The 24,662-nt window shown below is 44.5% G+C and overlaps 1 protein-coding gene across 1 annotated transcript in view; it reads left to right on the plus strand.

The window, feature by feature from the left end:
- LOC139366662 (phospholipid phosphatase-related protein type 5-like) overlaps positions 1-24,662 on the plus strand; it is an 85,880-nt gene that overhangs the window by 37,553 nt on the left and 23,665 nt on the right. The window contains exons 2-3 of the mRNA XM_071104341.1: positions 3,411-3,543; positions 21,147-21,397. Of these exons, the coding sequence (XP_070960442.1) occupies positions 3,411-3,543; positions 21,147-21,397 (384 nt within the window). The remainder of the gene's footprint in view (positions 1-3,410; positions 3,544-21,146; positions 21,398-24,662) is intronic.

Genomic DNA, 24,662 nt, shown 5'->3' on the forward strand with positions numbered 1-24,662 from the left:
TCAATCATCAAGTTTGCAGATGACCCATTAGTAGTAAGCCTGATTAACCAACAATGACGAAACAGCCTACAGGGAGGAGGTGAGGGCCCTGGCAGAGTGGTGCCAGGAAAATAACCTCTTCCTCAACGTCAACAATATTAAGGAGCTGATCGGGGACTTCAGGAGACAGCAGAGGGAGTGCGCCTCCATCCACATCGAGAGGGTTTCAGTGGAGAAGGTGAAAAGCTTCAAGTTCCTCAGCGTGCACATCACTGACAATCTGAAATGGTCCACCCACACAGACAGTGTGGTGAAGAAGGTGCAACAGCACCTCTTCAATCTCAGGAGGCTGAAGAAATTTGGTTTGTCACCTAAGATCCTCACAAACTTTTACAGATGCACCATTGGGAGCATCCTGTCGGGCTGTATCACCGCCTGATATGGCAACTGGACTGCCCACAACCGCAAGGCTCTCCAGCGGGTGGTGCGATAAGCCCAACGCATCACCGGGGGCACACTGCCTGCCCATCAGGACACTTACAGCACCCGATGTCACAGGAAGGCCAAACATATCATCAAGGACGTCAACCAATCGAGCCACGGCCTGTTCACCCTGCTATCATCTAGAAGGCGAGGTCAGTACAGCTGCATCAAAGCTTGGACGGAGAGACTGAAAAACAGCTTCTATCTCAAGGCAATCAGTCTGTTTCAAAGTTATTACTAGTCAGCTGCCACCCAGTTCCTCAACCCTGCACCTCAGAGGCTGCTGCCCTATGTACATAGACATGGAATCACTGGTTACTTTAATAATGGAACACTAGTTACTTTAATAATGGAACACTAATCTCTTTAATAATGGAACACTAGTCTCTTTAATAATGGAACACTAGCCACTTTAATAATGGAACACTAGTCTCTTTAATAATGGAACACTAGTCACTTTAATAATGGAACACTAGTCACTTTAATAATGGAACACTGGTCACTTTAATAATGGAGCACAGGGCACTTTAATAATGGAACACTGGTCACTTTAACAATGGAACACTGGTCACTTTAATAATGGAACACTGGTCCCTTTAATAATGGAACACTGGTCACTTTAATAATGGAAAACAGGGCACTTTAATAATGGAACACTGGTCACTTTAACAATGGAACACTGGTCACTTTAATAATGGAACACTGGTCACTTTAACAATGGAACACTGGTCACTTTAATAATGGAACACAGGGCACTTTAATAATGGAACACTGGTCACTTTAACAATGGAACACTGGTCACTTTAATAATGGAACACTGGTCCCTTTAATAATGGAACACTGGTCACTTTAATAATGGAAAACAGGGCACTTTAATAATGGAACACTGGTCACTTTAACAATGGAACACTGGTCACTTTAATAATGGAACACTGGTCACTTTAACAATGGAACACTGGTCACTTTAATAATGGAACACTGGTCCCTTTAATAATGGAACACTGGTCACTTTAATAATGGAACACTGGTCACTTTAACAATGGAACACTGGTCACTTTAATAATGGAACACTGGTCCCTTTAATAATGGAACACTGGTCACTTTAATAATGGAACACTAGTCTCTTTAATAATGGAACACTGGTCACTTTAATAATGGAACACTGGTCTCTTTAATAATGGAACACTAGTCCCTTTAATAATGGAACACAGGGCACTTTAATAATGGAACACTAGTCAGTTTAATGATGTTTACAGGCTGTTTTACTAATCTCATATGTATATACTGTACTCCACAGTATTTTAGTCAATGCCACTCCGACATTGCTCGTCCTATTTATATTTTCTTAATTCCATTTGTTTACATTTGTGTGTATTGTTTGAATTGTTAGATACTACTGGACTGTTGGAGCTAAGAAACACAAGCATTTCACTACACCTGCAATAACATCTGCTAAATATGTGTATGTGATCAATACAATTGATTGATTTTAGGAGATGTGGGATGTGTGTGTGTGTGTGTTAGGGTGTGTTAGAGGAGATGTGTGTGTGTGTGTGTGTGTGTTACAGTGTGTTAGAGGAGATGTGTGTGTGTGTGTGTGTGTGTTACAGTGTGATAGCGGAGATGTGTGTGTGTGTGTGTTACAGTGTGTTAGAGGAGATGTGTGTGTGTGTGTTACAGTGTGTTACAGTGTGTTAGAGGAGATGTGTGTGTGTGTGTGTTACAGTGTGTTACAGTGTGTTAGGGGAGATGTGTGTGTGTGTGTTACAGTGTGTTACAGTGTGTTAGAGGAGATGTGTGTGTGTGTGTGTGTGTGTGTGTGTTACAGTGTGTTAGAGGAGATGTGTGTGTGTGTGTGTGTGTGTGTGTGTTACAGTGTGTTAGAGGAGATGTGTGTGTGTGTGTGTGTGTGCTACAGTGTGTTAGAGGAGATGTGTGTGTGTGTGTGTGTGTGTGTGTGTTACAGTGTGATAGCGGAGATGTGTGTGTGTGTGTGTTACAGTGTGTTAGAGGAGATGTGTGTGTGTGTGTTACAGTGTGTTACAGTGTGTTAGAGGAGATGTGTGTGTGTGTGTGTTACAGTGTGTTACAGTGTGTTAGGGGAGATGTGTGTGTGTGTGTTACAGTGTGTTACAGTGTGTTAGAGGAGATGTGTGTGTGTGTGTGTGTGTGTGTTACAGTGTGTTAGAGGAGATGTGTGTGTGTGTGTGTGTGTGTGTGTGTTACAGTGTGTTAGAGGAGATGTGTGTGTGTGTGTGTGTGTGCTACAGTGTGTTAGAGGAGATGTGTGTGTGTGTGTGTGTGTGTGTGTGTTACAGTGTGATAGCGGAGATGTGTGTGTGTGTGTGTTACAGTGTGTTAGAGGAGATGTGTGTGTGTGTGTTACAGTGTGTTACAGTGTGTTAGAGGAGATGTGTGTGTGTGTGTGTTACAGTGTGTTACAGTGTGTTAGGGGAGATGTGTGTGTGTGTGTTACAGTGTGTTACAGTGTGTTAGAGGAGATGTGTGTGTGTGTGTGTGTGTGTTACAGTGTGTTAGAGGAGATGTGTGTGTGTGTGTGTGTGTGTGTGTGTGTGTGTGTTACAGTGTTTTAGAGGAGATGTGTGTGTGTGTGTGTGTGTGTGTGCCATCTGATATTTTTGACTTCACATTTAAATGAAAACTCAAAACGTTCATCATAAGAAGCAAAATACATCATACAGGGATGATTTCTGTATTTTAAAAGTTACATATCTTAAAAACTTAACTGCTGACAAGTAAAACATGTTGGGACTGTGTCAACAATGGACTAATGAAACAAATACCAAAATATAGTTTAGGGTGGAGTTTTCCTTAAAGTGAGGAGACATGAATATCAGATTTTGGGATGATTTTTTTGGGGAGGGGTGGAATTTTTCTTTAAAGAAAGGATGCTTATTTGTTAATAATCTCTTTCTTTTCTTTTCTAGATGATGATCTCAGAGGCTGTCCTGTTTTTGATACAGTACTCCTCTAAAGAGCTGGACGGTCAGGAGAAGACCATCCAGACCGGAGACTGCTGCTATCTCAACCCACTAGTGCAAAGGACCTTTCGCTTTCTGGGTACGCCATAGAGTCATTATCATTATTATCTAAACATTAAATTAATATGTGTGTCTGGATACACCATAGATTCATTATGAAGGCCAGGCACCACAGGCAAAAAGGAAAGATTATGCTTCCATCTGTCAATTTTCTGTTTTTCGAACTATCACTTCCTTACTTTCATAAAATGTACAACTAAATCGTCAATAATGTATATAAATACTTGATTTGTATAATTTCATCCGTCAACTACACCTAGCCTATATTTCATTATTGTTAGCATGTTTCATGTGGAGCTTTAACGCTATTTTTAAAGTTTCCATGTTGAATCATATATCATTCAAAAGCTTATTTTTCCGGAGCATATCGATAGCTAGTCCATAAATGGGTATATCATTTGTAGACGTAGAGGCTCGTGCTGAAAGATGACTCGCTACCTGGTTAAATAAAGGTGAAATAAATACATGTTTAAAATAATTTCCTCACATCCGATTGGTTACTGGCATTAAAATACCCTTTCCGACAACCTGATTGGTTACAATACCTCACGTGTCGCGCAGCACTTCCTTGTTTGAAAATATCTCCTGCGAAGTATCCATGTAAAGAGAGACAAAATGAGAAAATCTCAAAGAATATACCTACAGTATGTGAATAAAAAAATTGGCGATCTCAGTTAGCCAATGCGAGAAAGACAATGAAGTGAAAAGATTTACCTGATCAGCCGATTGAGGCCGTACAGGTAGACGAGGACAAGGAGGTTGAGATAAAGAAGACAACTGGCAGCAATCAACCAGACAGCAGCCAGCCAACAGTGGCTTTTATTCCACATGTCACAAATAAAACAAAATTGTACAGAATTCCATTTCCCCCTACGTGTCTAAACACTGGACTAAAAACCACCATAGACCCCACCAACCAGGGATTCTGTCATTCTGAAGGAGATCGTGATGAATTTAGTAAGAGTTTTTACACTTCCTCCAGGCTGCAGGAGTGCTCCAGGGGATGATGTGGCATTTGATATAAATATCAGGATGGTTCCCCCAAAAAAACTGTACTTGGTTATGCAACTCTAAAGAAAATGGTGAAAGTCCTAGCGATTCCTTCCCTGCGTCTCAGCTCATATCAGAGACATGACAGGAGAGTGACAGGTGAATAGTAGCACGTTATTGTCAGGTGACTTGCTGTGTATAAATAATATTTATTTCCTGGCTCCGGCAAAACGTATTCAAAGTGAATAAACCAGAGCAACACAACGAGACTGTCACTTAGGCCTACAGTGTCATAGAGCTGTAGTCTACTGTGTTTTAGGGCTGTAGTCTACTGTGTTTTAGGGCTGTAGTCTACTGTGTCATAGAGCTGTAGTCTACTGTGTCATAGAGCTGTAGCCTACTGTGTCATAAGGCTGTAGCCTACTGTGTTTTAGGGCTGTAGTCTACTGTGTTTTAGGGCTGTAGTCTACTGTGTCACAGGGCTGTAGTCTACTGTGTCACAGGGCTGTAGTCTACTGTGTTTTAGGGCTGTAGTCTACTGTGTCACAGGGCTGTAGTCTACTGTGTCACAGGGCTGTAGTCTACTGTGTTTTAGGGCTGTAGTCTACTGTGTCACAGGGCTGTAGTCTACTGTGTCATAGAGCTGTAGCCTACTGTGTTTTAGGGCTGTAGTCTACTGTGTTTTAGGGCTGTAGTCTACTGTGTCACAGGGCTGTAGTCTACTGTGTCACAGGGCTGTAGTCTACTGTGTTTTAGGGCTGTAGTCTACTGTGTCACAGGGCTGTAGTCTACTGTGTCACAGGGCTGTAGTCTACTGTGTTTTAGGGCTGTAGTCTACTGTGTCACAGGGCTGTAGTCTACTGTGTCATAGAGCTGTAGCCTACTGTGTTTTAGGGCTGTAGTCTACTGTGTTTTAGGGCTGTAGTCTACTGTGTCATAGAGCTGTAGCCTACTGTGTTTTAGGGCTGTAGTCTACTGTGTTTTAGGGCTGTAGTCTACTGTGTCATAGAGCTGTAGTCTACTGTGTTTTAGGGCTGTAGTCTACTGTGTTTTAGGGCTGTAGTCTACTGTGTCACAGGGCTGTAGTCTACTGTGTCATAGAGCTGTAGCCTACTGTGTCATAAGGCTGTAGCCTACTGTGTTTTAGGGCTGTAGTCTACTGTGTCATAGGGCTGTAGTCTACTGTGTCATAGAGCTGTAGCCTACTGTGTCATAAGGCTGTAGTCTACTGTGTCATAGGGCTGTAGTCTACTGTGTCATAGAGCTGTAGCCTACTGTGTCATAGGGCTGTAGTCTACTGTGTCATAGGGTTGTAGTCTACTGTGTCATAGAGCTGTAGCCTACTGTGTTTTAGGGCTGTAGTCTACTGTGTCACAGGGCTGTAGTCTACTGTGTCATAGAGCTGTAGCCTACTGTGTCATAAGGCTGTAGCCTACTGTGTTTTAGGGCTGTAGTCTACTGTGTCATAGGGCTGTAGTCTACTGTGTCATAGAGCTGTAGCCTACTGTGTCATAAGGCTGTAGTCTACTGTGTCATAGGGCTGTAGTCTACTGTGTCATAGAGCTGTAGCCTACTGTGTCATAGGGCTGTAGTCTACAGTGTCACAGGGCTGTAGTCTACTGTGTCACAGGGCTGTAGTCTACTGTGTCACAGGGCTGTAGTCTACTGTGTCACAGGGCTGTAGTCTACAGTGTCACAGGGCTGTAGTCTACTGTGTCACAGGGCTGTAGTCTACAGTGTCACAGGGCTGTAGTCTACAGTGTCATAGAGCTGTAGTCTACAGTGTCACAGGGCTGTAGTCTACAGTGTCACAGGGCTGTAGTCTACAGTGTCACAGGGCTGTAGTCTACAGTGTCATAGGGCTGTAGTCTACTGTGTCATAGGGCTGTAGTCTACAGTGATTACTGACAAATTAGCTTCATATTAAGTAAATACATGCTGATATGCTGATATTTAAATAGGGTAACATTCTGATATTTAGGGTAACATTCTGATATTTAGGGTAACATTCTGATATTTAGGGTAACATTCTGATATTTAGGGTAACATTCTGATATTTAGGGTAACATTCAAATATTTAGGGTAACATTCTGATATTTAGGGTAACATTCTGATATTTAGGGTAACATTCTGATATTTAGGGTAACATTCTGATATTTAGGGTAACATTCAAATATTTAGGGTAGCATTCTGATATTTAGGGTAACATTCTGATATTTAGGGTAACATTTTGATATTTAGGGTAACATTCTGATATTTAGGGTAACATTCAAATATTTAGGGTAACATTCTGATATTTAGGGTAACATTCTGATATTTAGGGTAACATTCTGATATTTAGGGTAACATTCTGATATTTAGGGTAACATTCAAATATTTAGGGTAACATTCTGATATTTAGGGTAACATTCTGATATTTAGGGTAACATTCTGATATTTAGGGTAACATTCTGATATTTAGGGTAACATTCTGATATTTAGGGTAACATTCTGATGTTTAGGGTAACATTCTGATATTTAGGGTAACATTCTGATATTTAGGGTAACATTCTGATATTTAGGGTAACATTCAAATATTTAGGGTAACATTCTGATATTTAGGGTAACATTCTGATATTTAGGGTAACATTCTGATATTTAGGGTAACATTCTGATATTTAGGGTAACATTCTGATGTTTAGGGTAACATTCTGATATTTTTATATAGGGTACCATTCTGATATTTAGGGTACCACTCTGATATTTAGGGTACCACTCTGATATTTAGGGGAACATGCTGATATTTACACAGGGTAACATGCTGATATTTACACAGGGTAACAAGCTGATATTTAGGGTAACATTCTGATGTTTAGGGTAACATTCTGATATTTAGGGTAACATTCTGATATTTAGGGTAACATTCTGATGTTTCGGGTAACATTCTGATATTTTTTATATAGGGTACCATTCTGATATTTAGGGTACCACTCTGATATTTAGGGTACCACTCTGATATTTAGGGGAACATGCTGATATTTACACAGGGTAACATGCTGATATTCAGACCTACGGTGATGAATGTAATGTCGAACAGACATAATAATAATAATTACTCCCCCCCCCCCCCACACACACACACACTTTAGTTGCAGAGATTCAGAGAGGGAGGAAGTCATTGGAGAGTGCTGCAAAGATAATTAGAAGAGCAGAGATGCTGAAGGAGGAGGAGGATATAGACCCAGACATAACAGAGATACTGAAGGAGGAGGAGGATATAGACCCAGACATAACAGAGATACTGAAGGAGGAGGAGGATATAGACCCAGAAATAACAGAGTTACTGAAGGAGGAGGAGGATAAGACCCAGAAATAACAGAGTTACTGAAGGAGGAGGAGGATATAGACCCAGACATAACAGAGTTACTGAAGGAGGAGGATATAGACCCAGACATAACAGAGATGCTAAAGGAGGATGATGATGCCATCATAGACATTCATGTATTCTTCGATGGCACTTGGCACAAGAGAGGATCCACTTCCAACTACGGGATAGGTGTGTGCAGTGGTGCTGGTACCAGCCAGCCATAGAAAATGATAGAGATCCACCTTGTCACATAAAACCTTGGAGGACACACATGTTTTAATAGAGAGGTTGCACAGAAAATGGTACCGGTACATCGTAGGGTGTCAAATGATAACCTCCTCAAAAGAATGTAGCACGGAGGAACCCAGAATATGCAAATTAACTTGATGCCCCAAAACCTTCTTCGTGTTGCAACAGCCGCATTGACGGAGCAGCCAGTATGGCAGCAGCCACGTTCAATGAGGGAGCCACTGCTATATCAAATGTGTTGAACAAATGTTGGCTTGACAGCACTCTGGGTGACACTGTAAGCAATATCAGAGGGGAGTTGCGTGAGAGCTGATGCTGTGTCAAGCGCAGGCGAAGGTCCCATGACACAGGCCAGAAAGTAAAGAGGAGCCTTACATATGGGGCTGGCATAGCTGATTCATGTTCAGCACATTTCATCAGCCATACAAAAGCCTTTTGATCAAAGGGATGTGAGAATTTGCCCAAAACTGCACATTTGCCCCTACAGACCAGTACTCAAAGCAAATTCTCTATTGCTTGAAACTAATTTATTAAACTAATATATTAACCCTGCTAATGTATTAACCCTGCTAATATATTAACCCTGCTAATATATTAACCCTGCTAATGTATTAACCCTGCTAATGTATTAACCCTGCTAATGTATTAACCCTGCTAATGTATTAACCCTGCTAATGTATTAACCCTGCTAATGTATATGTCGAAGGTATATTTGATGTTTATTTGTCAGTTTAGAAGTGATATGTGAATAAGAGATTAATTAATGTGACATAAATTGTCATATTTATGGAAAGTACTTTCTCGAGTCATTTTCTCAAAATGAAATGGTTCCCCGTACGTACGCCAATTCATTTTTCTCAGTCTTTTTTCAAAGGGAAGTACATTTCACATTATTCCACACAGAGGAGGTTGGTGGCCCCTTAATTAGGGAGGACGGGCTCGTGGTAATGACTGGAGTGGAATCAGTGGGAATGTTGATGCCGTTCCATGTGCTCCGTTCCTGATTTTATCATGTGCCGTCCTCCCGTCAGCAGCCTCCACTGACACACACATATATAATATATAGACTACTTTGGATAACAGCATCTGCTTAGTGGCATATATTTTATGTATTAAATCCTCTGTGTCTTGTCCCTAGCCATAGTGCAATGCATGCTGGTTATTGCAATGCCTCTCTGTCTTGTCCAGAGCCATGGTGCAAATTCATGCCGGTTAGCCATGTTGCAATGCCTCTCTGTCTTGTCCCTAGCCATGGTGCAATGCATGCTGGTTAGCCATGTTGCAATGCCCCTCTGTCTTGTCCCTAGCCATAGTGCAATGCATGCTGGTTATTGCAATGCCTCTCTGTCTTGTCCCGAGCCATGGTGCAATGCATGCTGGTTAGCCATGTTGCAATGCCCCTCTGTCTTGTCCCTAGCCATAGTGCAATGCATGCTGGTTATTGCAATGCCTCTCTGTCTTGTCCCTAGCCATGGCGCAATTCATGCAAAATAGGTCTATATGGACAGTGTCTCCTCATATTTGATCACATGCATTGAAAGGAATGAATGGGCAGTACTGAGCCCTGAAGGAAGTGGTACAGTACTGAGCCCTGAAGGGAGATAATGGACAGTACTGAGCCCTGAAGGGAGATAATGGGCAGTACTGAGCCCTGAAGGGAGTGGTACAGTACTGAGCCCTGAAGGGAGATAATGGACAGTACTGAGCCCTGAAGGGAGATAATGGGCAGTACTGAGCCCTGAAGGGAGTGGTACAGTACTGAGCCCCGAAGGGAGACAATGGACAGTACTGAGCCCTGAAGGGAGATAATGGGCAGTACTGAGCCCTGAAGGGAGATAATGGACAGTACTAAGCCCTGAAGGGAGATAATGGGCAGTACTGAACCCTGAAGGGAGTGGTACAGTACTGAGCCCTGAAGGGAGACAATGGACAGTACTGAGCCCTGAAGGGAGATAATGGGCAGAACTGAGCCCTGAAGGGAGTGGTACGGTACTGAGACCTGAAGGGAGATAATGGACAGTACTGAGCACTGAAGGGAGATAACGGACAGTACTGAGCCCTGAAGGGAGATAACGGACAGTACTGAGCCCTGAAGGGAGATAATGGACAATACTGAGCCCTGAAGGGAGATAACGGACAGTACTGAGCCCTGATGGGAGTGGTACGGTACTGTGCCCTGAAGGGAGATAATGGACAGTACTGAGCCCTGAAGGGAGATAATGGACAGTACTGAGCCCTGAAGGGAGATAATGGACAGTACTGAGCCCTGAAGGGAGATAATGGGCAGAACTGAGCCCTGAAGGGAGTGGTACGGTACTGAGACCTGAAGGGAGATAATGGACAGTACTGAGCACTGAAGGGAGATAACGGACAGTACTGAGCCCTGAAGGGAGATAACGGACAGTACTGAGCCCTGAAGGGAGATAATGGACAATACTGAGCCCTGAAGGGAGATAACGGACAGTACTGAGCCCTGATGGGAGTGGTACGGTACTGTGCCCTGAAGGGAGATAATGGACAGTACTGAGCCCTGAAGGGAGATAATGGACAGTACTGAGCCCTGAAGGGAGATAATGGACAGTACTGAGCCCTGAAGGGAGATAATGGACAGTACTGAGCCCCGAAGGGAGATAATGGACAGTACTGAGCCCCGAAGGGAGATAATGGACAGTACTGAGCCCTGAAGGGAGGTAATGGACAGTACTGAGCCGTGAAGGGAGATAATGGGCAGTACTGAGCCCTGACGGGAGGTAATGGACAGTACTGAGCCGTGAAGGGAGATAATGGACAGTACTGAGCCCTGAAGGGAGATAATGGACAGTACTGAGCCCTGAAGGGAGATAATGGGCAGTACTGAGCCCTGAAGGGAGATAATGGACAGTACTGAGCCCTGATGGGAGTGGTACGGTACTGAGCCCTGAAGGGATTTAATGGACAGTACTGGGCCGTGAAGGGAGATAATGGACAGTACTGAGCCCTGAAGGGAGATAATTGACAGTACTGAGCCCTGAAGGGAGGTAATGGACAGTACTGAGCCGTGAAGGGAGATAATGGGCAGTACTGAGCCCTGAAGGGAGGTAATGGACAGTACTGAGCCGTGAAGGGAGATAATGGACAGTACTGAGCCCTGAAGGGAGATAATGGACAGTACTGAGCCCTGAAGGGAGGTAATGGACAGTACTGAGCCGTGAAGGGAGATAATGGGCAGTACTGAGCCCTGAAGGGAGGTAATGGACAGTACTGAGCCGTGAAGGGAGATAATGGACAGTACTGAGCCCTGAAGGGAGATAATGGACAGTACTGAGCCCTGAAGGGAGATAATGGACAGTACTGAGCCCTGAAGGGAGATAATGGATAGTACTGAGCCCTGAAGGGAGGTAATGGACAGTAGTGAACACTGAAGGGATTTAATGGACAGTACTGAGCCCTGAAGGGAGATAATGGACACTACTGAGCCCTGAAGGGAGATAATGGACAGTACTGAGCCCTGAAGGGAGTGGTACACAGGCCGAACACAGCTGCCTGCATTGTATTGTAGTGCACCAATACAGTAGCTCTTCAACCCATTACAGGTTAACAAAGACAGAGGTACTGTATCACAGAGACACAGCATCATTTTATTCTCTTGTGTTCTATAATGATACGGCCCTAGCTTTCCTGGAACCTTCTGATTGGCTGCTCTTGTTGTATAATGATACGGCCCTAGCTTTCCTGGAACCTTCTGATTGGCTGCTCTTGTTGTATAATGATACGGCCCTAGCTTTCCTGGAACCTTCTGATTGGCTGCTCTTGTTCTATAATGATACGCCCTAGCTTTCCTGGAACCTTCTGATTGGCTGCTCTTGTTGTATAATGATACGGCCCTAGCTTTCCTGGAACCTTCTGATTGGCTGCTCTTGTTGTATAATGATACGGCCCTAGCTTTCCTGGAACCTTCTGATTGGCTGCTCTTGTTCTATAATGATACGGCCCTAGCTTTCCTGGAACCTTCTGATTGGCTTCTCTTGTTGTATAATGATACGGCCCTAGCTTTCCTGGAACCTTCTGATTGGCTGCTCTTGTTGTATAATGATACGCCCTAGCTTTCCTGGAACCTTCTGATTGGCTGCTCTTGTTGTATAATGATACGGCCCTAGCTTTCCTGGAACCTTCTGATTGGCTGCTCCTGTTGTATAATGATACGGCCCTAGCTTTCCTGGAACCTTCTGATTGGCTGCTCTTGTTCTATAATGATACGCCCTAGCTTTCCTGGAACCTTCTGATTGGCTGCTCTTGTTGTATAATGATACGGCCCTAGCTTTCCTGGAACCTTCTGATTGGCTGCTCTTGTTCTATAATGATACGCCCTAGCTTTCCTGGAACCTTCTGATTGGCTGCTCTTGTTGTATAATGATACGGCCCTAGCTTTCCTGGAACCTTCTGATTGGCTGCTCTTGTTCTATAATGATACGCCCTAGCTTTCCTGGAACCTTCTGATTGGCTGCTCTTGTTCTATAATGACAGCACTAGCTTTCCTGGAACCTGATTGGCTGCTCTTGTTCTATAATGATACGCCCTAGCTATCCTGGAACCTGATTGGCTGCTCTTGTTCTATAATGACGGCCCTAGCTTTCCTGGAACCTTCTGGTTGGCTGCTCTTGTTCTATAATGACGGCCTTAGCTTTCCTGGAACCTTCTGATTGGCTGCTCTTGTTCTTTAATGATACGGCCTAGCTATCCTGGAACCTGATTGGCTGCTCTTGTTCTATAATGATACGCCCTAGCTTTCCTGGAACCTTCTGATTGGCTGCTCTTGTTGTATAATGATACGACCCTAGCTTTCCTGGAACCTTCTGATTGGCTGCTCTTGTTCTATAATGATACGCCCTAGCTTTCCTGGAACCTGATTGGCTGCTCTTGTTCTATAATGATACGGCCCTAGCTTTCCTGGAACCTGATTGGCTGCTCTTGTTCTATAATGATACGCCCTAGCTTTCCTGGAACCTGATTGGCTGCTCTCTGATTCTGTTTATTTGATCATCAGATTTCTTTATTCAGTTCATATTACTAGAGGTGAGAAACACAGGTGTGTGTGTGTATGTGTGTGTGTGTGTGTGTGTGTGTGTGTGTGTGTCTGTGTGTGTGTGTGTGTGTGTGTGTGTTCTTGCTTGCTTGCATGCATGCGTGATGCCATTATTTTCCCTTCAGAGCAGGAAAATACATCACAGGAAGGAAACTAGTCATCTCATCGATGTCTTTTATTTAGACTGACTTTGCATAATGACTCACATGTCAATGCTCTGTGGGTAAAGATTACACTTGGACCATAACAACACGCTCGCTCTTAAAAGTACTTGCCTTTCTTCACGCTCTTATTGTGAAGGGATCAGCTAGTTTTCAGGGCACCACTCTATGGTCTCTATATGGATGACTGTTAGAGATGAGAGCCATCCTGGAGGGCAGCCCTCCAGCTCAGTTCTGCCCATTCGTTCCCTTCAGGGCTCAGTACTTCCCATTCATTCAATTCAATGCATGTAACATCATGTGATTAAATATGAGGAGACACTGTCCATATAGACCTATTTTGCATGAATTGCACCATGGCTAGGGACAAGACATTAAATGTCTCACAGGTCTTTCAAGGTTCAAAGCGGAGCGATGTTGTGCGTTTGTTATAGACAAGTCAAGACATACTTTACCACCCCCCCAAAAAAAGGGAATACTTTGTCGAATTCAAATAAAATGTTATTGGTCACGTGCACGTGTTTAGCAGGTGTTATTGGTCACATGCACGTGTTTAGCAGGTGTTAATGGTCACGTGCACGTGTTTAGCAGGTGTTATTGGTCACATGCACGTGTTTAGCAGGTGTTAATGGTCACGTGCACGTGTTTAGCTGGTGTTATTGGTCACGTGCACGTGTTTAGCAGGTGTTATTGGTCACATGCACGTGTTTAGCAGGTGTTATTGGTCACGTGCACGTGTTTAGCTGGTGTTATTGGTCACGTGCACGTGTTTAGCAGGTGTTATTGGTCAGCAAACTCCCCATACAGCACCAACCGACCACACACCACACCCAGATGGTAAAAAATGGGATCAATTACACAAAAAAGAGATTGTCTTTGAAATTTTAGTTTTTTGATTGAATACTGAACAGTTTGATTAAATATATCTGCTTAATAAGAGTATGATTTCCCCCGTCTACATTGCCAGCTAAGTAATTATTTAGCTAAACCCCATACACAGCCTTTCCACAGACAGGCGATCCGCCCGGAGTATTTGTGCTGCTACTAAGTGGAACATTGGCAGGCTTCTGAAATCTACTGCCAAATACTTGAGTCTTGTCTGAGTCTTGTCTTGTCTGAGTCCTTTCTGAGTCTTGTCTGAGTCTGGTCTGAGTCTTGTCTGAGTCTTGTCTACTAATCTTGTCTTGTCTGAGTCATGTCTGAGTCTTGTCTGAGTCTTGTCTGAGTCTTGTCTACTAATCTTGTCTTGTCTGAGTCTTGTCTGAGTCTTGTCTGAGTCGTGTCTGAGTCTTGTCTGAGTCTTGTCTGAGTCTTGTCAACTAATCTTGTCTTGTCTGAGTCTTGTCTGAGTCTTGTCTGAGTCTTGTCTGAGTCTTGTCTACTAATCTTGTCTTGTCTGAGTCTTGTCTGAGTCTTGTCCGAGTCTTGTCTGAGTCTTGTCCGAGTCTTGTCTGAGTCTTGTCTGAGTCTTGTCCGAGTCATGTCTGAGTCTTGTCTACTAATCTTGTCTTGTCTGAGTCTTGTCCGAGTCATGTCTGAGTCTTGTCTGAGTCTTGTCTGAGTCTTGTCCGAGTCTTGTCTGAGTCTTGTCTGAGTCTTGTCCGAGTCTTGTCTACTAATCTTGTCTTGTCCGAGTCTTGTCCGAGTCTTGTCCGAGTCTTGTCCGAGTCTTGTCTGAGTCTTGTCTGAGTCTTGTCCGAGTCTTGTCCGAGTCTTGTCTGAGTCTTGTCCGAGTCATGTCTGAGTCTTGTCTACTAATCTTGTCTTGTCCGAGTCTTGTCCGAGTCTTGTCCGAGTCTTGTCCGAGTCGTGTCCGAGTCGTGTCCGAGTCGTGTCCGAGTCTTGTCCGAGTCTTGTCCGAGTCTTGTCCGAGTCTTGTCCGGGTCGTTGTCCGAGTCGTGTCTGAGTCGTGTCTGAGTCGTGTCCGAGTCTTGTCCGAGTCTTGTCCGGGTCGTGTCCGAGTCGTGTCCGAGTCTTGTCTGAGTCTTGTCTGAGTCTTGTCTGAGTCGTGTCTGAGTCATGTCCGAGTCTTGTCTGAGTCATGTCTGAGTCTTGTCTGAGTCGTGTCTGAGTCTTGTCTACTAATCTTGTCTTGTCTGAGTCTTGTCTGAGTCTTGTCCGAGTCTTGTCTGAGTCTTGTCTGAGTCTTGTCCGAGTCATGTCTGAGTCTTGTCTTGTCCGAGTCTTGTCCGAGTCTTGTCCGAGTCTTGTCCGAGTCGTGTCCGAGTCGTGTCCGAGTCGTGTCCGAGTCTTGTCCGAGTCTTGTCCGAGTCTTGTCCGAGTCTTGTCTGGGTCGTGTCCGAGTCGTGTCCGAGTCGTGTCTGAGTCGTGTCCGAGTCTTGTCCGAGTCTTGTCCGAGTCTTGTCCGAGTCGTGTCCGAGTCGTGTCTGAGTCTTGTCCGAGTCTTGTCCGAGTCTTGTCCCAGTCTTGTCCGGGTCGTGTCCGAGTCGTGTCCGAGTCTTGTCCGAGTCTTGTCTGAGTCTTGTCTGAGTCTTGTCTGAGTCGTGTCTGAGTCGTGTCCGAGTCTTGTCTGAGTCATGTCTGAGTCTTGTCTGAGTCGTGTCTGAGTCTTGTCTGAGTCTTACCTAGTGAGTCACTGTTGAAGTAATGCATCTGACAGAAGTAATAATCAGTCCGTCAGCATCTACCCTCCTCTAATCTCATCCCATCTCTTGTCTCACCCCCTCCTCTCGTCTCATCCCATCTCGTCTCACCCCCTCCTCTCGTCTCATCCCATCTCTTGTCTCACCCCCTCCTCTCGTCTCATCCCATCTCTTGTCTCACCCCTCCTCTCGTCTCATCCCATCTCTTGTCTCACCCCTCCTCTCGTCTCATCCCATCTCTTGTCTCACCCCTCCTCTCGTCTCATCCCATCTCTTGTCTCACCCCTCCTCTTGTCTCATCCCATCTCTTGTCTCACCCCCTCCTCTTGTCCCATCCCATCTCTTGTCTCACCCCCTCCTTTTGTCTCATCTCATCCCTCGCTCCCTTTAATTAAGAATACAGAAGATGAGAAAGCAGTGACTAGAATGTAAAACAAGGAGACAGGGAGACAAAACAGAAAGCCACTCAACAATAATGAAGCCTTTTTTCTCTACTCTTCCAGCTAAGTGGGCTTCAAAGCTGAACGTCACATTAAGATGCAGAGACACAGAGTCCAACTGATGCTAGAGCACCAGCCTCTGCCATATGGACACATTGATAGACCGTAATCCATTGGTGGCTAAAGAAATGAACACATGGTACTCAGAAATAGCCCATGGGCCAATGCAGCAGTATGCCTGTAACTTTTTAATTAAGTAATCAATCAACTGGGTTTGGCCTGAAGCTGTCTCTAGCAAACTTGCAACATTGTATCAAGAATCAACAACAACTCCGGGTCCTCAGAGTTTCCCAGACCAGTGAACTCGGGACAGCTGTTTTTTTCCCATTATTTTACGAAGTTTCCACTGGATATATGGCATCATCAGATGATGATATGTTGCTCTTTCACACCGAGGCTTGGTGAGGCCGGGAAAGTGTTTTTCAAATACTGTGAGAAACTATTATCATTCGCAAAATGGATGTTACAAAAACATTCCAGAGAGTTGAGAGCATTCTGGAGATATGAGAGCATTCTGGAGAGTTTAGAGAATTCCGGAGATATGAGAGCATTCTGGAGATATGAGAGCATTCTGGAGATATGAGAGCATTCCGGAGAGTTGATGTCACACCCTGACCATAGTTTGCTTTGTATGTTTCTATGTTTTGGTTGGTCAGGGTGTGAGCTGGGTGGGCATTCTATGTTACATGTCTAGTTTGTCTATTTCTATGTTTCGGCCTAGTATGGTTCTCAATCAGAGGCAGGTGTCATTAGTTGTCTCTGATTGAGAATCATACTTAGGTAGCCTGGGTTGCACTGTTTGTTTGTGGGTGGTTGTCTATGTCAGTGGCTTGTGTCAGCACAGGTCTCATTTGTAGCTTCACGGTCGTCATTTGTTTATTGTTTTGTATGCAGTGTCAGTACTTTCTTTATTAAAGATTTACCATGGACACTTACCACGCCGCATTTTGGTCCGACTCTCCTTCACACCTAGACAACCGTGACAGTTGAGAGCCTTCCGGAGAGTTGAGAGCATTCTGGAGAGTTGAGAGCATTCTGGAGAGTTGAGAGCATTCTGGAGAGTTGAGAGCATTCTGGAGATATGAGAGCATTCCGGAGAGTTGAGAGCCTTCCGGAGAGTTGAGAGCATTCCGGAGAGTTGAGAGCATTCTGGAGAGTTGAGAGCATTCTGGAGAGTTGAGAGCATTCTGGAGATATGAGAGCATTCTGGAGATATGAGAGCATTCCGGAGAGTTGAGAGCCTTCCGGAGAGTTGAGAGCATTCCGGAGAGTTGAGAGCCTTCCGGAGAGTTGAGAGCATTCCGGAGAGTTGAGAGCATTCTGGAGAGTTGAGAGCATTCTGGAGATATGAGAGCATTCCGGAGAGTTGAGAGCCTTCCGGAGAGTTGAGAGCATTCCGGAGAGTTGAGAGCCTTCCGGAGAGTTGAGAGCATTTCGGAGAGTTGAGAGCATTCTGGAGAGTTGAGAGCATTCTGGAGAGTTGAGAGCATTTTGGAGATATGAGAGCATTCTGGAGATATGAGAGCATTCCGGAGAGTTGAGAGATTTCCGGAGTTGAGAGCCTTCCGGAGAGTTGAGAGCCTTCCGGAGAGTTGAGAGCATTCCGGAGAGTTGAGAGCATTCTGGAGAGTTGAGAGCATTCTGGAGAGTTGAGAGCATTCTGGAGAGAGACACTCCTATATCTTCGCCTCCTCCTCTTCTTCTTGTCTCAACATTTTAAATTATTGTCAACAGAAATTATCTGCACATGTATTTTAGATGGTTTTCACTGACAACCACAACATAATAATCATCTTGTCCTGTTGCCACGTGCTTTGCCCAAATTGCAGGCTTCCAAAATCAAATTGAATCAAATTCCATTAGTCATATGGGCCGAATACACCTCACAGTGAAATGCTTAATTACATCCCCCTAACCAACAATGCAGTTTCCAAAAAATATGGATAAGAATAAGAGATAAAGGTAACAAGTAATTAAAGAGCAGCAGTAAAAAATAACAATACATACAGGGGGTACCGGTACAGAGTCAATGTGGAGACGATATACAGGGTATTACGGTACAGAGTCAATGTGGAGGCTATATATAGGAGGTACCGGTAGAGAGTCAATGTGGAGGCTATATACAGGGGGTATCAGTACAGAGTCAATGTGGAGACTATATACAGGGGGTACCGGTACAGAGTCAATGTGGAGACTATACAGGGGGTACTGGTACAGAGTCAATGTGGAGGCTATATATAGGAGGTACCGGTAGAGAGTCAATGTGGAGGCTATATACAGGGGGTATCAGTACAGAGTCAATGTGGAGACTATATACAGGGGGTACCGATACAGAGTCAATGTGGAGGCTATATACAGGGGGTACCGGTACAGAGTCAATGTGGAGGCTATATACAGGGGGTACCGATACAGAGTCAATGTGGAGGCTATATACAGGGGGTACCGGTACAGAGTCAATGTGGAGGCTATATACAGGGGTACCGGTACAGAGTCAATGTGGAGACTATATACAGGGGGTACCGGTACAGAGTCAATGTGGAGACTATATACAGGGGGTACAGGTACAGAGTCAATGTGGAGGCTATATACAGGGGGGTACAGGTACAGAGTCAATGTGGAGGCTATATACAGGGGGTACCGGTACAGAGTCAATGTGGAGGCTATATACAGGGGGTATCAGTACAGAGTCAATGTGGAGACTATATACAGGGGGTATCGGTACAGAGTCAATGTGGAGACTATATACAGGGGGTACCGGTACAGAGTCAATGTGGAGACTATATACAGGGGGTACAGGTACAGAGTCAATGTGGAGGCTATATACAGGGGGGTACAGGTACAGAGTCAATGTGGAGGCTATATACAGGGGGTACCGGTACAGAGTCAATGTGGAGGCTATATACAGGGGGTATCAGTACAGAGTCAATGTGGAGACTATATACAGGGGGTATCGGTACAGAGTCAATGTGGAGACTATATACAGGGGGTACCGGTACAGAGTCAATGTGGAGGCTATATACAGGGGTACCGATACAGAGTCAATGTGGAGGCTATATACAGGGGGTACCGGTACAGAGTCAATGTGGAGACTATATACAGGGGGTACTGGTACAGAGTCAATGTGGAGGCTATATATAGGAGGTACCGGTACAGAGTCAATGTGGAGGCTATATACAGGGGGTACCGGTACAGAGTCAATGTGGAGACTATATACAGGGGGTACAGGTACAGAGTCAATGTGGAGGCTATATACAGGGGGTACCGGTACAGAGTCAATGTGGAGGCTATATACAGGGGGTATCGGTACAGAGTCAATGTGGAGACTATATACAGGGGGTATCGGTACAGAGTCAATGTGGAGACTATATACAGGGGGTACCGGTACAGAGTCAATGTGGAGGCTATATACAGGGGTACCGATACAGAGTCAATGTGGAGGCTATATACAGGGGGTACCGGTACAGAGTCAATGTGGAGGCTATATACAGGGGGTACCGGTACAGAGTCAATGTGGAGGCTATATACAGGGGGTACCGGTACAGAGTCAATGTGGAGGCTATATACAGGGGGTACCGGTACAGAGTCAATGTGGAGGCTATATACAGGGGGTACAGGTACTGAGTCAATGTGGAGGCTATATACAGGGGGTACCGGTACAGAGTCAATGTGGAGGCTATATACAGGGGGTACCGGTACAGAGTCAATGTGGAGGCTATATACAGGGGTACCGATACAGAGTCAATGTGGAGGCTATATACAGGGGTACCGATACAGAGTCAATGTGGAGGCTATATACAGGGGGTACCGGTATAGAGTCAATGTGGAGGCTATATACAGGGGGTACCGGTATAGAGTCAATGTGGAGACTATATACAGGGGGTACCGGTACAGAGTCAATGTGGAGACTATATACAGGGGGGTATCGGTACAGAGTCAATGTGTAGGCTATATACAGGGGGGTATCGGTACAGAGTCAATGTGGAGGCTATATACAGGGGTACCGATACAGAGTCAATGTGGAGGCTATATACAGGGGGTACCGGTACAGAGTCAATGTGGAGGCTATATACAGGGGGTACCGGTACAGAGTCAATGTGGAGGCTATATACAGGGGGTACCGGTACAGAGTCAGACCTCCTCTGAGGAAAACAACATGTTGTTTATCTAACCACATGGAGACGGTCTCTGGTCTCTTTGTTGGTTTAGGAGCAACAGTCATGGGCATTGTGTCTCCACGTCTCTCGTCTCTATGACACATGTTTGTTGTGTGTGTGTGTGTGTGAGTGTGTGTGTGTGTGTGCTTGTGTGTGTGCGTGCGTGCGTGCGTGTGCGTGCGCGCGTGCGTGTGTGTGTGTGCGTGTGTGTGTGTGCGTGTGTGTGTGTGTCCAGCTATGAGATGTCCTTTGAGGAAAGTGTTACATTAAAGGATCTGTCTGTCCTGTATATGTTTGAGCATCACACTGCTTTATGCAGAAACAGAGCGGTCATGAGGAGAATGACATTTAGCTGATGTTTAGCACACAGGGTTGTTTGTAGCATGCAGGGAATTGGGGTCTAACCAGTGTCTATCTCCCCCTCTAACCAGTGTCTATCTCCCCCTCTAACCAGTGTCTATCTCCCCCTCTAACCAGTGTCTCTCTCCCCCTCTATCCAGGCGTCTAACCAGTGTCTCTCTCCCCATCTAACCAGTGTCTCTCCCCCCTCTATCCAGGCGTCTACACGTTCGGCCTGTTCACCGTGGACATCTTTGTGAACGCCGGACAGCTGGTGACGGGGAATCTGGCCCCACACTTCCTGACGGTGTGTAAGCCCAACTACACAGCCCTGGGCTGCCAGCACGCCCTGATCTACATCAGTCAACAGGAGGCCTGCACGGGGAACCAGGAGGATGTCCTGCGCGCACGCAAAACCTTCCCCTCCAAAGAGGCAGCGCTCAGTGTCTACGCAGCCTTCTATCTTGCGGTGAGTGGGAACTAAAGATTAGTAGGAACCAAAGATTCAAGTTGAATAATTGAGTCGGCTGTGTTACAACTACTAACTAACGGAATAAAATAACTGCAGGAAGTGTTTCCATATTGATGATATGTGCAGAATAGTAGGATTTCTGACATTACAGACATCCCTGGGAAATCTAGAACATTCTATGAGGGCCTTTATAACAGATCTTGAAGACTTAGTAAGTTGTCCCAATAGATGCCGGTCTTGAATGTGCTGCTGTTCAGCTGCTTCTTTTGATGGCTATGACGAGATGTGGAGAAGGCTGCTAAATAGATCCCGTTAGTGTGTAAATCCCTTATAAACCATTCATCAATTCCTGTCAGATTTGGGCTTAACTCTCGTGTCTGTTGGAAATCTTGTTTTCGTTTTGGACGCTGGATTCGAGTTGAAGAGTGTCTGGTGGTGAGATACAATTGGTTGAAGATTTCACATTTGATATGTAACTTTGTAAAAATCCAATTTCTTCCATGAAGCCCCGCAGAACGCAGATCTATTTTCTCTGCATTGTTTAGGACTGGGGCTTTGGTTATTGTCATGCAAAAGACTGTCGGTCTCACAGTAATTGACCAGAAATTAACATAAACACGTTTAGCTTCTCCAGGCCTACAAGCCACGTAAAAGGCTCTGAGTGCATACACACACACACACACACACACACACACACACACACACACACACACACACACACACACACACACACACAGTAACAGTGCTGACTGATTCTTGGATGTATTTTTCTATCTTGGCTACGAATATCCTGTTTGGCCACTGAATGCATTCTGTTTGTCTGTTTGTCTGTAGATCAGAGAAAGGGGTTAGTATATCACTCTGACAGACACGTCTATTCTTAATCCATTCCTTACTTCCATTTGTCTATTTTGGGTTATATATTGTGAAACTGTTAGATATTACTTGTTATATGTTGTGAAACTGTTAGATATGACTTGTTAGATGTTGCTGCGCTGTCGGAACTAGAAGCACAAACATTTCACTACACTCGCATTAACATCTGCTAAACACGTGTATGTGACCAATAAAATTGATTTGATTTTCATTTCGATAAACTTTGAATAATAGCCTGGCCGTTTATTTCCGTTAATCACTGAACACAACAGGCTTTTATTAGTGGCAGGCTTCTATTTGTGCCAGGCGTCTATTTCCTTTTTTGTACATTTGTACATTTGTACATTTTGTACATTTGCATAAACATATATATTTTTAAATTACAGCATTCACTTCCATCATTTTAATCAATTTCTTACATTTCCTGCACTGTGTCATCATTTACAAACTATAGCTGGTTTCCATTGGCGACGACAGATTTGCATACGAATATTCTAAATTCTGCATAAATCAATATGCGCATTTTCCCACCTGAGATTTGTTTCCATTAAACAGACTTTATGTGGATGAAGACTGCGCGTGAAGACATAGTGCACATAAACATGACTTTTACCGGTAAATTCCCATGTACTGAATAAAAATAAACGTTTTAAATGGGTTTCCATCTCATTTTTTAAAAATCTACTGATGGTTTTGTCACAAAAACTGTTGAGTTATAAAACGAATGTGCCAACAGCCTTGGCACAGATGCTCTACAGTGCGGGTAGACTACCTACATTATGAGATTATCATGGATAAGAGCCATATAATTTGTTTTTGTTAAATGGTAGCCAAGCATCCATCGTCATGTCACCAGTATAAGATCTGTAGCCTAATAAACTACATGCTTTCCTGAGTCGTAGTGGGAAGACCACAGAACAGACCTGTAGCCTAATAAACAACATGCTTTCCTGAGTCGTAGTGGGAAGACCACAGAACAGACCTGTAGCCTAATAAACTACATGCTTTCCCGAGTCGTAGTGGGAAGACCACACAACAGATCTGTAGCCTAATAAACAACATGCTTTCCTGAGTCGTAGTGGGAAGACCACAGAACAGACCTGTAGCCTAATAAACTACATGCTTTCCTGAGTCGTAGTGGGAAGACCACACAACAGATCTGTAGCCTAATAAACTACATGCTTTCCTGAGTCGTAGTGGGAAGACCACACAACAGATCTGTAGCCTAATAAACTACATGCTTTCCCGAGTCGTAGTGGGAAGACCACACAACAGATCTGTAGCCTAATAAACTACATGCTTTCCTGAGTCGTAGTGGGAAGACCACAGAACAGACCTGTAGCCTAATAAACAACATGCTTTCCTGAGTCGTAGTGGGAAGACCACAGAACAGACCTGTAGCCTAATAAACTACATGCTTTCCCGAGTCGTAGTGGGAAGACCACACAACAGATCTGTAGCCTAATAAACAACATGCTTTCCCGAGTCGTAGTGGGAAGACCACAGAACAGACCTGTAGCCTAATAAACTACATGCTTTCCTGAGTCGTAGTGGGAAGACCACAGAACAGACCTGTAGCCTAATAAACTACATGCTTTCCTGAGTCGTAGTGGGAAGACCACACAACAGATCTGTAGCCTAATAAACTACATGCTTTCCTGAGTCGTAGTGGGAAGACCACACAACAGATCTGTAGCCTAATAAACTACATGCTTTCCCGAGTCGTAGTGGGAAGACCACACAACAGATCTGTAGCCTAATAAACTACATGCTTTCCCGAGTCGTAGTGGGAAGACCACACAACAGATCTGTAGCCTAATAAACAACATGCTTTCCCGAGTCGTAGTGGGAAGACCACAGAACAGACCTGTAGCCTAATAAACTACATGCTTTCCTGAGTCGTAGTGGGAAGACCACAGAACAGACCTGTAGCCTAATAAACTACATGCTTTCCTGAGTCGTAGTGGGAAGACCACACAACAGATCTGTAGCCTAATAAACTACATGCTTTCCTGAGTCGTAGTGGGAAGACCACACAACAGATCTGTAGCCTAATAAACTACATGCGAGTCCCGAGTCGTAGTGGGAAGACCACACAACAGATCTGTAGCCTAATAAACTACATGCTTTCCTGAGTCGTAGTGGGAAGACCACACAACAGATCTGTAGCCTAATAAACTACATGCCAGTCCCGAGTCGTAGTGGGAAGACCACACAACAGATCTGTAGCCTAATAAACTACATGCTTTCCTGAGTCGTAGTGGGAAGACCACACAACAGATCTGTAGCCTAATAAACTACATGCTTTCCTGAGTCGTAGTGGGAAGACCACACAACAGATATGTAGCCTAATAAACTACATGCTTTCCTGAGTCGTAGTGGGAGG

Source organism: Oncorhynchus clarkii, chromosome 15, assembly GCF_045791955.1.
Source record: "Oncorhynchus clarkii lewisi isolate Uvic-CL-2024 chromosome 15, UVic_Ocla_1.0, whole genome shotgun sequence".
NCBI lineage: Eukaryota > Metazoa > Chordata > Actinopteri > Salmoniformes > Salmonidae > Oncorhynchus > Oncorhynchus clarkii.